The following is a 15,036-nucleotide window of genomic DNA, read 5'->3' as shown; positions in this document are numbered from 1 at the left end:
TTTCTGATCCTGGAACTACTCTGCTGGGCTGCATGGATATGGAATGACTTCAAAGGTGTCTTTTTATTTGCTTTGTTAAAAATTATGTACTGGATGAAGAACTACTGTGAATAATGTTGAACATTGGTGACTTTCCTCTGGGGTAAATCACTCAGTCAATCAATCAACCAATCAATCAATATTTTAAAGTATAATTTGTGTGTCAGGGACTGTACTCATTGCGGGCGTTACAGTAGTGAACACAATGGATCACAGAGCAGCCTCATTTCACATTCTCTGTGTGATCGCTCTCCCGGGACAATAGCTAGGAAAACTTAGGGGTCTTGTGAGGCAAAGTTTCATGGTGGTCCAACTTTCTCTTCTGTTCTTCATTGTGGTTGAGTCTCTGGGTTCTCTGCTGTTTTCTCTCTCTTCTTTCCTTTCAAGTGCAACAGTTTGAAAAGCAACAGCCTGCTTCCTTGCCTGCAATTCCCTTCCCTGCCTGCCTGCCTTTTTTCCATTGGTGATGCTTTGTTCTCTAGACTCATCAGCCTTGGTCTAAGGATTCTTCTGAATTCTCACCCATATTCTCCCCTCCCTCCCATAATTAGTCTTTCAATTAGTGTCCTATTGTGGCTGTAACAGATTACAACAAACTTTGTGACTTAAAATAACATGAATTATATTGCCATTTTAGAGATTAGAAGTCTAAGATCAAGGAATTAGCAGGGCTGCTTCCTTTTCCAGCTTCTAGGGTCCACCCACATTCTTTGGCTCGTGGCTGCTTCCTTGCATCATTCCAACCTCTTGCTTCTGTTTTCACGTGTCCTTCTCTGACTCTGATGCTCCTGCTTCCCTCTGATAAGGACCAGCCTCACCCTGGTGATCTAGGATACTCTCCCCATCTCAAGATCCGTAACCTAATAACATCTGCAAAATCCCTTTTGCCATGTGAAGCCACGTATTCACAGATTCAGGGGATTAGGATGTGGGTATCTCAATCTGTCCTTTTCTTCCCATTCCACTGCCACCATCCAGTTTGAAGTTCCCATCGTTTTACAACCTCAATGCCCATATTTTCTTCCCTTTACTCTCCCACCCATGGCGTCCACATAAACACTCCTTTCTAAAACATTACCTAAAATATTACTTTCTTCCTGACATCTCTGCTCAGAAACTATTGGTGGCGCCCTGTTGTTTTCACAGGGATTGGCAAACTTTTTCTCTGTAAAGGGCCAGATAGTAAATATTTTGGGCTCTGTGGGCCAAGAGGTAAAACCAAGGCTATGATGTAGGTACTTACATAGACATTTAAATTTTTCCATTAAAAAATGTAACAACTATCTCATACTCATGAGGTTTACAAAAACAGGCAGTGAGCTGGATTCGGCCTGCAGGCCATAGTTTGCTGCCTTCTGTTTTATATGATTAAGTCTGAATGGCTCAGCCTCAAGCCAGGGTCCTGACCCAGCTTTCCAAGTTTGTCTCTGGCTGCTCCACCATGGGTTTTCTACACCTTTGCTCAGCCCTGTCTCTTACTAGAAAAGTCGTCTCTTCTCCACCTAGTCAAATTCTACCTATTCTTCAAGACTCAGCAAGTCCTGCCTCCTCCTTGAATCCCCCTCTGATTTCATATATCATGTGTGTATCAGGAAAGAGGCAGGCACAGCTGTCTGGCTGGTGCGACCAGCGCCATGAGTGCGCCCACGGAGAAGGATCCAAGTGTGAACTTCACCCACTGTATTTGTTTCTGAGAAAAAGAGATTGAGAACCACTGATCAGTATCACTTAATTAGCACCTAATTACATCACACCTTATGTTGTTAATATTCTCCCCTGTCATGTTCCTCTGTGTTTCCCACAGTTATGCGCATGTTATATATTTATTAATACCAAGGGCTCCATACACGGAGATGACTTTTTACTGTGTTCTTTCTCAAACCCCAGGAATTAGAATGTCATCTGTTAGTTTTTGCTGTAACTGTCCCCTAAATTAACATTTTTAAGGGAGGCAGTGAGTGTAGTGCTTTGGAGCATGGATTGTAGATGTAGAATGTCAGAGACTGAGTCCCCACTCTGCCACTTCCTAGCTGTGTGACCTTAGAAGAATCATCTTAACCTCTCTGTTTCTCAGTTTCCTCCTCTGTAATGGAAGTAATATTTTTATCTATCTCACGAGGTAGTTGGGATGGGAAACTAATTCATATGCTTTAAAGCCCGAATGTGCCTGATGTACGTTAAGGATAGCAGAGTCTTAGCTATTATCATTATTATGATTATTATCATTGTTTCCCTCCACCCTTGGTGAACTAGATAGGAAGCTCAGTTTGCATCACTCATTGGCACATGGCAAGTACAATGTAAGTATGTATGTTTTTAATTTTTTAAATCGACACTTAAAAATACCTAATTTATTTTAAAAAGAAACTTTTAAAGCAATGGTATTCTCAAATTCAAATTTCTTAACATTATAGTTTCATATATTTTAAAATTTATATAAAAATAAAATACATAACTATTTTTAAAAAGTTCCTCTGTGTACTGTGTACTGCTACTCATGGCCCACATGTGGGATGTACTGGCTTAATTGATGCAATATAGAAAAAGAAGAAAATACACTTATCTTTTTGATATTTCGAAAGCTGTTGGAATGAACATAATACTGTTAGAATTATGGGCTGAGGAGGCCTGAGAATAGGGTTATTTCCATGTAAGTACGAGGGATCCCAGAATGGGCTTATTCTATAAGCTTAGTTGGTTCTTCCTTTTTAAGATCATTTCCAACCATTCTGAGGTATTCTTCTAATGAGTTGAAGTTTTCAGAATGGGAACCTTTCCAACGATGATATCAGGGATAAAAACAGCCCCCCCTGGACATTATGCTAAGTGAAATAAACCAGACACAGAAAAATACCGCATTATCTCACTTCTATGTGGAACCTAGGAAAGTCGAATACATAGAAGCAGAGAGCAGAACAGTGGTTCCTAGGGGCAGGGAGGTGGGAGATATTGGTCAAAGGGTACAAAGTTGCAGTCAGGTAGGATGACTAAGTCCAGAGATCTGATGTACAGTGTGATGACTATAGTTAATCATACTATATTGTATAATGGAAATTTGCTAAAAGAGTAGATTTTATGGGCTGTTAGCACACACACTATCACACACATACAAAGGTAACTATGTGAAGCGATGGATATGTTAGTTTGACTGTAGTAATCATTTCATTATGTACAACAAGTCCTCATTTAACATCACTGATAGTTGCTTGGAAACTGTGACTTTAAGAGAAACAATATATAACAAAACAATTTTTTTTCTTGGAAATATTTTAACAAAATGTTGAAGGAAATCACATCATTTGAGGATCTGTTCTGTGTCATTTCACTTAAAGTTGCAGTTTCCAAAAAACTATCAATAATGTTAACTAAGGATTTACTGTTTGTGTATATCAAAACGTCATGCTATACACTTTAAATATAAGCAATTTTTATTTAAAAAAAATGGAACTGTTGTTCTTTTTAATTTCAGAATCTTTTGAGGGTACAAATGTTTAGGTTACTTATGAGAAAAGGACAGAGAACATAAAGCAACCATTTTGAGATATAGTCACATATTATGTATATGATGGTGGTCCCAAAGATTATAATACTGTACTTCTACTGTACCTTGTCTATATTTAGATATGTTTGGATACACAAATCCGTACCACTGTGCTATACAACTGCCTGCAGTATTCAGTACAGTTGCATGCCGTACAGCTTTGTAGCTCAGGAGCAGTAGGCTATACTAGATAGCCTAGGTGTACAGCAGGCTATACCATCTAGGTTTGCATAAGTGCACTCTATGATATTTGCACAATGGTGAAATTGCCTAACAACGCACTTCCCAGAATGGATCCCCTTTGTTAAGCAAAGCGTGACTGTAAATGACATTTTTGTAAAATGTATATTTGAAAAAGAATAGCCCTTCTGTAAGTTTTCTGGGCTTTCATGAGAAAGAAGTGTTAGGTAGCCCTTAGAGTGAGAACACTGATGGCCCACATCCTACCTAAGTTAGTAGCATAGGATGATTTCATAGATTTTAGTGTATTCTTATTTTGTTTCCTCTTACCATAAACTAATGGGCCATGTAGAGTTTTAGTGTACCTCTTCAAATCACAGTAATTAATATACCATCTCAGAAAACAACAATGTAGAATGAACGAGTTAGGCAGTATGGGCAATAGAAAGCTGCAGCGTGAACTGATTCCTAGGTGCTAGGGAGCGGGATGACTCAGCTGTGTGTTACTGAACACGTGTATTTAAGATACCTTATCATAAGTTGGCTCCTGAATTTAAATCCCTAAATAATTTTTTCACCTTTCTTTTCATTTTAATGAATGTCTTATTCCCTTGGAAACCATCATTCAAGAGTGTGTTTTAGTAATCAGAAGCCCCAAACATGACAGCTATTAACAATATATGCCACTCAGTTGTTAAGAGTTTAAGGACCTTGATTACTTTGTTTCTGGAACATCCTTATAAATAGTAGGAACCCCTGCTTGGGCCCTGCAGTCCTACTGGGTTACTATTTATATGACTCTTCCTGTTTCCTCTTTAGAAAGGTCTGGCTTCACGGTGAGACCGGTGGCTGGATACCTGAGCCCACGAGACTTTCTGGCAGGACTGGCCTACAGAGTGTTCCACTGTACGCAGTACATCCGGCATGGCTCAGACCCCCTCTACACCCCGGAACCGTAAGTACCACATTCAAAGCCCAGACTGGGCAGAGACCACTATGCTACAGAGTGGCCAGTACTCACTGTATTTTAAAGTGACTCAGGCCCTCTTTTACCTCCAAAGTAATTCCATCTTTAGAGCAGTGAGAGTCACAACACTCACCTAAAGAAGGAAAGGCTTGTTCAAGGATCAGACTCCTCAGCTGGGTACTTGAGGCCTCTGGTATTCTAGCTCTGGCTCACTTCTCTAACTTTATCCCAACACTGAACCTTCCGTTCAGCCAGATCTCCGTTTCTGATGAGGAAGGGAAGGTATAGAGAGGTGTAATAAACATTGACACATTCTCAGGACACATGAACCTCAGAGCAGAGAACCCTCTGAGGTTCAAGCAGTTAAGTTGCTGCTGTCAGCAGAAGTGGGCAGAGAGGAGAGCCCAGTCTCTGAAGCCCGCCTACCCCTTCTAGGCTGGCATAAGGCTCACTGGTCGGGTGGTCTCTATAGGGTCACTACATTGGTTTTTCAGCTCTTTTCAGCATCCCTGAAAGTATTTTTAGGGTAAACAAAGATTACTTACAGGACTCAAGACATTTGGAAAAGAAATGCTTCTTAGAGTGGAGCCAGTGCTCAAAGGAGCATTGTCAGAGTTAGAAAGGCAATCTCTAAATCTGGCCCAGAGGGTTTACAAATGGCCCTGTTTACAAATAGCAGGCACTTCGTTAGTTCCCTTTGAATAACTGGCCCTCCTGAGACCAGTGATAGCGTGCCAATAGGTATGCAGAGAGGAAGAGAAGGCAGAGAAATGAGATTTTAGCCACAGAGGTCAATAAAATTTGGGGATAATGTGTTACATTTTTACCAAAGTACTTTCAGCCAATTCGTTCAGCAAACATTTATGTGCAATGCTAGCAGGGAGGCGCAGTGGATTCAAAGATGAATAAAATATAGTAGCAGTTTGTTTTTTCTTAAAAGCAGCTCACATTTTGGCAGGGGAAATAGAAACATAAATAATTAGAAAAGAGTGTAGTTATGGCTATAATTGGGATGTGTACAAAGTGTTGGAGGAGCACAGGAGAGGGAGAAGTCCTGAAGGGCTTTTCAGAAGAGGTACAAACTGAGCAAAGTCTAGAAGGGTGAATAGAAATTTTATTTTTGAACAAGACCAGGTGGGGAGAGAAGGGAAGGCTTTCTAAGTCAAGGAAACAGCAAGCGCAAAGTTGTGGAGGCATGCAAGAGGCATAAATGAGCAAGACTTGTTAGACCAGGGTGGCCAAGTCACAGTATATATATTAGGGATGACATGTATCTTCAAGGCCACATTATAAATCGACATTTATCAAACTAGGACATTAGGCTTAATTTTGTAGGCAACAGGGAGCTATCCAAGGTTCTTAAGTGTAATTGGGTATGTTTAGTCATATTTGAGAAAGATGACTGGGGTATGAGCTGGGGAAGTGTGAAGAAGGAACAAGATGGAAAACCAGCTGGGGAGCTCACATTCTAGTGAAGGAATATCATTTACAAAGTACGGAGCTAGAAAAAGGTCAGCGGAATAGTATGAGGGTACCTATTTGATACTCTCTTAACAGTGTGGAAATGAAATTGACATTTGGTGACTATAACAGGGATGAGAAGAGGGAAGGGCCCTGAGGGTGCTGCTAAAGGTTTTATATTGGGAAACTGAATGGAAAATCATTTTCAATAATGATTGAGAATACTGGAGGAGGATCAGGCTTAGAGGGAGGAGGGAAGGGACAAGGGAAAGAAAGAAGGAAGCAAAAGGTTTGGGTTTGGGGTATGCTGTCGTTGAGGTACCCATGGGTGGGACCTCCAGAGGAAGAAGCCCCTGGTAGCTGCAAATAAGGGTTGGGAGTTCAAAAGTGAATTTAAAGTTCTCATGATAGATTTCAGTAGTTATCTTTCTTCCAGGACTCCTATGACTACACAGATAAGTGGAGACTAAGTCAGATGATGAAAAGTTGGGATTCACTAACTTAGGGTTGTTTTTATAATCCCTTTATTTTTTGTTTCATATCATTAAATTTGTTTTAAAAAGTATTATTTTATAAATAGGTACTATAGGCACATGGTTCTCTTAAAAGAAAAACTCTGTTCACATGTAGGTATAAAAACATAAACATTTGTTTTTAAACCAATATAAACATTTGTTTATGTAGGTATAAAAAAAATAAAAAAACTTTTGACAAATTAAACAGCTTAATTGAGCAACGAACAATTCCTGAATCAGGCAGCTACTCACCCCCCAACCCCCAACCGGAATAGGTTCAGAGAGACTCTGGCACTGCTGTGTGGTCAGAGACGATTTATAGGTAGAAAAAAGAAAGTGATGTACAGAAAATGGAAGTGAAATAAGATACAGAAACAGCTGGATTGGTTGTAGCTTGGCCTTGGCCTTATGTGAACACAGTTTGAATACTTGGCTGCCTTTGACTGAAACTTGGTGATTGGTACAAGAGTAGGTTACAGTCTGTTTACACATCCAGTTAGGGTACAGTTCACTATGTACATAGAAACCTTTAGACTGAACTTAAAATATATAAAAAGGCAGCTTTAGGCTAAACTTAATTTAGCAGTTTGGAATTCAAAGAGTACTACAGGGTGAACTGTGAACAGTGAGTTCCTTTCCATCTCTTTCCTCTTAACACATGGTTCATTCTTTTCAGAGGTCACCACTGCTACTACTTTCCATTGCATCCTTCTAGAAATATGCTATGCAGACAAAATTCTCTGTAAAGATCCCTTGAATCCTTGTGTATTGCAAAGTCCTAAGTCCCTTCTCAGCCACATAGCTTGAATCTATGGGACACTTTACTGGGAGGGCTGTTTCCTGCCCAAGCGCTTTCACAGGCATTGTCTTTGTAAGGAAATCCCATTTCCTCAATTGAAAAGCAACAAGAGGGCAGATTCTCCAATTTGTGAAGTTGAACTTGGCTATGGTGTTTGGTGCTTGTACTCTGCTTCCAAATAACTGCCTTTGATTGCTGAACTGTTGTAGTGGAGGCGGCAATAATGAGACAAAGGTGAGCCCTGAAGACCCAGCTAGAAATGAGAGTGAAACCAACAAAAAAGACATTATCTGAAAAAAGACTTTTACTTTCCTTTTCATTCTGGGTAGAATATATTTTGCTATCACAGCTTTCAGCACACATTTAAACATGTCTTCAGCTTGTTTTTACGTTTTATAATTTTAAAGACTCTGGGTTCTCCAAACTTGGCCAGAGAATGGGACTTGAATTTAAAAAGTAGTGGCAGATTTGATTGGTTCCTTGGGGAAAGTTTTCTGGCCTGGAGGACAGTAGAGAAAGTCCTGGCCATCAGTAACTCCTGGTTTTCCTGGTGGGAGGAGTTGCTTTTCCATGTGTGTTTATGTGTTTCCATGTGTTTATGCTCTGTCTCCCATTGAGCAGTGCCTGAAGCAGTGATTCTGCACTCCAGTGTTACCTGGCTGTGTGCTTTGATCAGCTGTGATCAAAAAGTTGTTCCTAATCAGGTATCGAAGTTTGTGAATGATTTCCTTTAAAAAAAAAAATCAGTTGGGTCAATCAGTTCAAGGTTATTTTAATGATACCATTCCTTTCACTCATCAGAATTTGAGGGAAAGACAGAATTCTGAGTTGGACATGTGAACGTCACCTGGCACAGGTACAGTGGCAGAACTAAAATTCAAGAAGTCCTATAATCTCTTTGATCTCCTTTTTGTCTCTCTGGGAAGTCCATGTGGGTTTGTCATGCTATGACCTGTGAACACGTCATCTTCTTTTAGAACAGGATTACTTAACCATGGCACGACTGACATTCTGGGCCAGATAATTCTTTGTTGTGGGAGATGTCCTGTGCATCGTGGGCTGTTTAGCAGCACCCCTGGCCTCCACCCACTAGATGTCAAGAGCACACTTTTACCCTCACCAGTTGTGACAACCAAACATGTGCAGAGGGGGACAGCATCTCCTCTGGTTGAGAATCACTGTTCCAGAATAAGAACTCTGACAGGTCATGTTAACACTGCTGCTGTGTCTGCAATTATTGTGCTCCTTCCACTTGGAGATAATCTATAGGCATTGTTCTTTTCTAAAACACAAATCTGAAAATATCATTTCATGTTTAACTTTTGTTGGTTTCCTGTTACATATAGAAAAAAATAGTCTCATTTCATCAAACCACATCCTCTGCCTCTTTTTCTGCCTCCTCCAAAATTCTCTGCTCCAGCTATGCCGAACTTTTCACCGTCCCCAAGAGCCTGCACGTTCATGCCTCCCTCTTTCTGCATGGGTGGCTCATTCTGCCTGGAATGACTCTGGTGAAATCCTTTTAATCCTTTAGGATTAAGTTCAGTTGCCAACTTTTCAGTGAAGACTTTTCCAGAGTTAAATGTTCCTGTAGCACTTTGCCTTACTTCTGCTTTAGTCCTTCCAGCACTGCCGGACCATTATTTGTTCATGTGTCAATCTTCTTCATAAGATTGTAAAATACTTAAGGCCAGTTGGCAAAGTCATTACAGGAGCGAGAAGATCCAGACTGAACTTGTAGTGGATCCCCAAACCTGGCATAAAAAGCGAGAATTAACTCCAGAGTGACCCAGAGCTGTGAATGACACTGCCACGAGGAAATGCCAGGTTTGAGATATCCGGGCCTCTGAGATTTGTGGAGTGAGGGTACACAGGAGAAGTTCATGCTTAAAGTCTATAGGAAGTCCTTGTGCATACTGGGTGGTGGTAGGACCTCTTGCTGAAGGGCTACAGCCCTGTCTATATTGGTGAATGTCCTCCACTCATCCTGACAGCTTTACTCTGATTTCAGGGACTGACATTAGACATCCTTTCATGAAGAAGGCATTTTTACATACTCAATATCTTCAGGCAAAATTGTGAACCTTTTGTGTTTTTTTGGTTTTCTTTTTATTTTTTTAATTTCAGTACATTATGGGGTACAAATGTTAAGTTTACGTATATTGCCCATGCCCCCCCCAGTCAGAGCTTCAAGTGTGACCATCCCCCAAACGTTGCACATCTCACTCATTGCATTCCTATATACCCAGCCCCTTCTCCGCCTCCCCCCCCACACCTGATAAATGTTTTTCCTATTTAGGTGTTGATCCATTAATATCAATTTGCTGGTGAGTACATGTGGTGCTTATTTTTCCATTCTTGAGATACTTCACTTAGTAGAATGGGTTTAAGCTCTATCTAGGAAAATATAAGGGGTGCTATATCACCATTGTTTCTTAAAGTTGAATAGTATTCCATGGTATACATATACCACATTTTATTAATCCACTCATGAATTGATGGGCACTTGAGTTGTTTCCACAACTTTGCAATTGTGAATTGTGCTGCTATAAACATTCGAGTGCAGGTGTCTTTTTCATAGAGTGACTTTTGTTCTTTTGGGTAGATGCCCAGTAGTGGAATTGTTGGATCAAATGGTAGATCTACTTGTATCACTTTAAAGTATCTCCATATTGCTTTGCACAGAGGTTGAAGTAGTTTGCAGTCCCACCAGCAGTGTAGGAGTGTTCCTATCTCTCTGCATCCATGCCAACATTTATTGTTTAGGGACTTATTGATAAAGGCCATTCTCCCTGGAGTTAAGTGATATCTCATTGTGGTTTTGATTTGCATTTCCCTGATGATTAGAGATGTTGAGCATTTTTTCATATGTTTGTTGGCCATTATTCTGTCTTCTTTTGAAAAGTTTCTGTTCATGTCCTTTGCCACTTATTGATAGGGTTGTTTTTTTCTTGCTGATTTTCCTGAGTTCTAAATAGATTCTAGTTATCAGCCCTTTATCAGATGTGTAGCTTGGGAAAATTTTCTCCCATTCTGTGGGTTGTCTGTTTGCTCTCTTGACAGTTTCTTTGGCTGTACAGAAGCTTTTTAATTTGATCAGGTCCCATTTATTTATTTTTGTTGATGCTGTGATTGGCTTTGGGGACTTCTTCATAAATTCTTTGCCTAGGCCAATGTCTAAAAGAGTATTTCCAACATTTCCCTCTAGAATTCTAATAGTTTCACACCTAAGGTTCAAGTCTGTTACCCAGCGTGAGTTGATTTTTGTGAGAGGTGAAAGGGGTGGGTCCTGTTTCAGTCTTCTATATGTGGCTATCCAGTTTTCCCAGCACCATTTATTGAATAAGGATTCTTTTCCCCAGTGTATGTTTTTGTCTGCTTTGTCAAAGATTAGTTGGCTATATGAGGATGGTTTTATATCTGGGTTCTCTGTTCTGTTCCACTGGTCAATGTACCTGTTATTGTGCCAGTAAAAAGCTGTCTTAATGACTGTAGCCTTGTAGTATAGTTTGAAATCTGGTAAATTGATACCTCTTATTTTGTTTTTATTGCCTAGGATTGATTTTGCCAGGATCTTCTCTGGTTCCATATGAAGCATAAAAGTATTTTTTCTATATCTGTAAAAAATGATGATGGTATTTTAATAGGGACTGCATTGGCTTTGTAAGTCACTTTGGGTAGTATAGACATTTTAACAATGTTGATTCTGCCGACCAATGAGCATGGTATATTCTTCCACCTGTTTACATCTGCTGCTATTTCTTTCTTCAGTGTTTCATAGTTCTCCCCATAGAGGTCTTTTACCTCCTTAGTTAAATATATTCCTAGGTACTTTATTTTCTTTGTTGCTATTTTGAAGGAAATTGAGTCTTTGATTTGGTTCTCACTTGTACTGTTGTTGGCGTATATGAATGCCTCTGATTTCTGTGTATTGATTTTGTATCCTGAGACTTTATCAAATTCATTTATCAGTTCAAGGAGTCTCTTAGTTGAATCCTTGAGGTTTTCTAGGTATACTATCATGTCATCAGCAAAGAGTGAGAAATTGATCTCTTCTGCTCCCATTTGGACACCCTTAATTCCGCTCTCTTGTCTGATTGCTGTAGCAAGGACTTCCAGCACTATGTTGAACAGAAGTGGAGATAGTGGGCAACCTTGTCTTGTTCCAGTTCTAAGTGAAAATGGTTTCAATTTTTCCCCATTCAGTATGATATTGGCTGTGGGTTTATCATATATGGCTTGTATCATTTTTAGGTAAGCCCCATCTATGCCTATTTTGGTGAGCGTTCTTATAATAAAAGGGTGTTGAATTTTGTCAAATGCTTTTTCTGCGTCTATTGAGAGGATCATATGGTATTTGTTTTTGCTTCTGTTTATATGGTGAATTGCATTTATAGATTTGCATATGTTGAACCATCCCTGCATCCGTGGGATGAAGCCCACTTGGTTGTGATGGATTATTTTCTTGGCAAGCACCTGGATTCCATTGGCTAGGATTTTGTTGAGAATTTTTGAATCTATATTCATAAGGGATATTGGTTTGTAGTTTTCTTTCTGTGTTGCATCCTTTCCTGGTTTTGGTATCAGGGTTATGTTCGTTTCATAAAATGTGTTGGGGAGGATTCCATCCTTCTCGATGTTGTGGAATAATGTTTGCATGTTAGGCACCAGTTCTTCCTTGTAGGTGTGGTAAAATTCGGGTGTGAAACCATCTGGTCCAGGACTTTTCTTTTTAGGAAGGGTTTTTATTGCTGTTTCAATTTCAGGACTTGATATTGGTCTGTTCAGGAATTCTATTTCTTCCTGGTTGAGCCTAGTGAGGCTGTGTGTTTCTAAGAAATTGTCCATTTCTTCCACATTTTCCAGTTTGTGTGCATAGAGGTTTTTGTAGTGTTCATAAATTATACCTTATATCACTGGAGCATCAGTTGTAATTTCTCCTTCCTGATGGAGCTTATTAGAGATTTTTCTTTTCTGCTTTTCATTAGTCTAGCCAAAGGTGTGTCAATTTTGTTTATTTTTTCAAAGAACCAACTTTTTGTTTTATTAATCTTAAATATGGTTTCCCTGTTGTCAATTTTGTTTAGTTCTGATTTGATCTTAATGATTTCACTTTGTCTGCTGGATTTGGGGTTGGTCTGTTCTTCTTTTTCCAGCTCTTTGAGATGATTCATTAGGTAGTCTGTTTGTGTTCTTTTCAACTTTTGGATATAGGTATTTATGGAAATAAACTTTCCTCTCAGGACTGCTTTACCTGTATCCCACAGGTTTTGGTAACTTGTGTCTCCTTTGTCATTTAGTTCAAAGAATCTTTTGATTTCCATCTTGATTTCCTCATTTATGAAGTGATCATTCAGAAGAAGGTTGTTTAGTTTCCATGACTTTGTGTAGAAATGAGAACTCCAGTTAGAATTGATTTCTACATTTATTCCATTGTGGTCTGAAAAGATACATGGTATAATTTCTACTTTTTAAAATTGTTTGAGATGTGCTTTGTGTCCTAGAATATGGTCAGTCTTAGAGAATGACCCATGAGCTGATGAGAAGAATGTATATTCACTGGTTTGGGGGTAAAATGTCCTGTAAATGTCAGTCAGGCCCATGTTCTAGAGTTCTGTTTAAGTCTATTATTTCTTTGTTGATTTTCTGTTTGGAGGATCTGTCTTGTGCTTTCAGTTGGTTGTTAAAGTCTCCAACTATTATGGTGTTGTTGTTTATCCATTTGTTTAGATCAAGTAGAGTTTGCTTTATGAATCTGGGTGCACCAAGATTGGGTGCATGTATATTTAGAATTGTTATGTCTTCTTGTTGAACTGTACCCTTCATCATTATATAGTGACCTTTTTTGTCTTTTGTTAGTTTTGTTGATTTAAAAGGTAAGTTATCTGTAATCAGCACCACCACACCAGCTTTCTTTTGGCTTCTGTATGCTTGAAATATTGTTCTACATCCCTTTACCTTTAGTCTAACTGCATCCTTGCAGGTTAGATGCATTTCCTGAAGGCAGCAGATACTTGGCTTGTGTTTTTTTTATCCATTTGGCCAGCCTATGTCTCTTGAGTGGGGAGTTCAAGCCATTCACATTTATTGAGATAACTGATAGGTGGGGCAGATTTCTGTTCATTATGTTGGGTTGAACTTTATTGCTTTGTTTTCTCTTTTGAGCCATTGTGGTATCTGGGCTTTGATCTTTAGCTTTTGAGTAGATTTACATTCGTGAGTGTTTATTGTGCTGATGCGTAGGTAACACTGTTTTGAGTACTTCTTGAAGGGCTGGTCTTGTCTTGGTGAATTCCCTCAGTCTTTGCTTATCTGAGAATGTCTTGATTTCTCCTTCATATACAAAACTTAGCTTTGCAGGGAATAAGATTCTAGGCTGGGCATTATTCTGTTTCAAAAGAGTGAGAATGGGGCCCCAGTCTCTCTTTGCTTGCAAAGTTTCAGTAGAGAAATCTGGCATTATTCGGATTGGCTTTCCTTTGTATGTTACTTGCTTCTTTCATCTTACAGCTCATAGAAGGGCCTCTTTAGTTGATATTTTGGTCAGTATGATGATTGCATGTTGTGACATCTTTCTGTTTGCATTGAATCTCCCAGGAGTCCTTTGAGCTTCTTGAACTTGTATCTGGAGATTTTGAGCAAGGCCTGGGAAATTTTCCTCTATTGTATCTTCAAATAGCTTGTCCAATTCTTGAGTGTTTCCTTCTTCCCCTTCTGATAACCCTATGATCCTCACATTAGGTTTCTTCACATAATCCCATGTCTCTTGTAGGCTTTGCTTTTTTCTCTTCTTTCTCTGCTCTATCTCTGTGACTGATTTATTTAATTGGAAGGTGTTATCTTCAATCTCTGAGACTCTTTCTTCTGTTTGATCTACCCTGTTCTTGAGGCTTCCCACTGTGTTTTGTAGTTCCCTGAATTGATTCTTCATTTCCACAAGTTTGGTTAGACTTTCCTTCATTGTTTCAATTTGTTTAGTGAATTTTTGTTCCAGGTCCTGGAATCTTTTTGTTGGTTATCCAGTTGTTCTTGCAAGTTGTTGAATTTTCTTATGATCCACGTTTGAAATTCCTCTTCTGTCATTTTAGTGGTCTGATTTTGGTTTGTGTCCATTTCTAAGGTGCTGGTGCTTCTCTTTGGGGGTATGCTTTCGGTTTGGTTCTTCATATTTCCAGAGTTCCTTCGCTGATTTCTTCCCATCTGGATCAATTTTTGCTTCTTGCCTTTAGGTTTTTGTTTGGATAATGACATGCCCTGTTTAGTCTCTGAGCTAGTAGGTGGTGTTTGTGGTTGAGATTCAACCACACCCTGTATCATGAGCCAGTAGGTACCGTGGAAAGGGTGTGCAGAATGTCTTCCCTGTCAGTAGGTGGCACTTGCTCAGAGGAATAGGCTACACTGTTGTTTTTGGGTCTTGTATCCAGTTCTTGTTCCTCTGGAGAGGCACTCTGGTGCCTCAGTTGGTGGGTGGGGCCTTGGGACTTCCAGGTATGTCCTTATTCTCCACCTCAGTGAGGGCTTTTCTGGAGTGAGT

The 15,036-nt window shown here is 39.5% G+C and overlaps 1 protein-coding gene across 1 annotated transcript in view; it reads left to right on the top strand.

Annotated features, from left to right (window-relative positions):
• Positions 1-15,036, top strand: part of TPH2 (tryptophan hydroxylase 2) — a 100,033-nt gene that overhangs the window by 32,403 nt on the left and 52,594 nt on the right. Inside the window, exon 7 of the mRNA XM_012738836.2 lies at positions 4,580-4,715. Within this exon, the coding sequence (XP_012594290.1) occupies positions 4,580-4,715 (136 nt within the window). The remainder of the gene's footprint in view (positions 1-4,579; positions 4,716-15,036) is intronic.

This window comes from Microcebus murinus, chromosome 10 (assembly GCF_040939455.1).
Source record: "Microcebus murinus isolate Inina chromosome 10, M.murinus_Inina_mat1.0, whole genome shotgun sequence".
In the NCBI taxonomy this organism is placed as follows: Eukaryota; Metazoa; Chordata; class Mammalia; order Primates; family Cheirogaleidae; genus Microcebus; species Microcebus murinus.
This window is presented reverse-complemented; position numbering and strand designations above follow the sequence as displayed.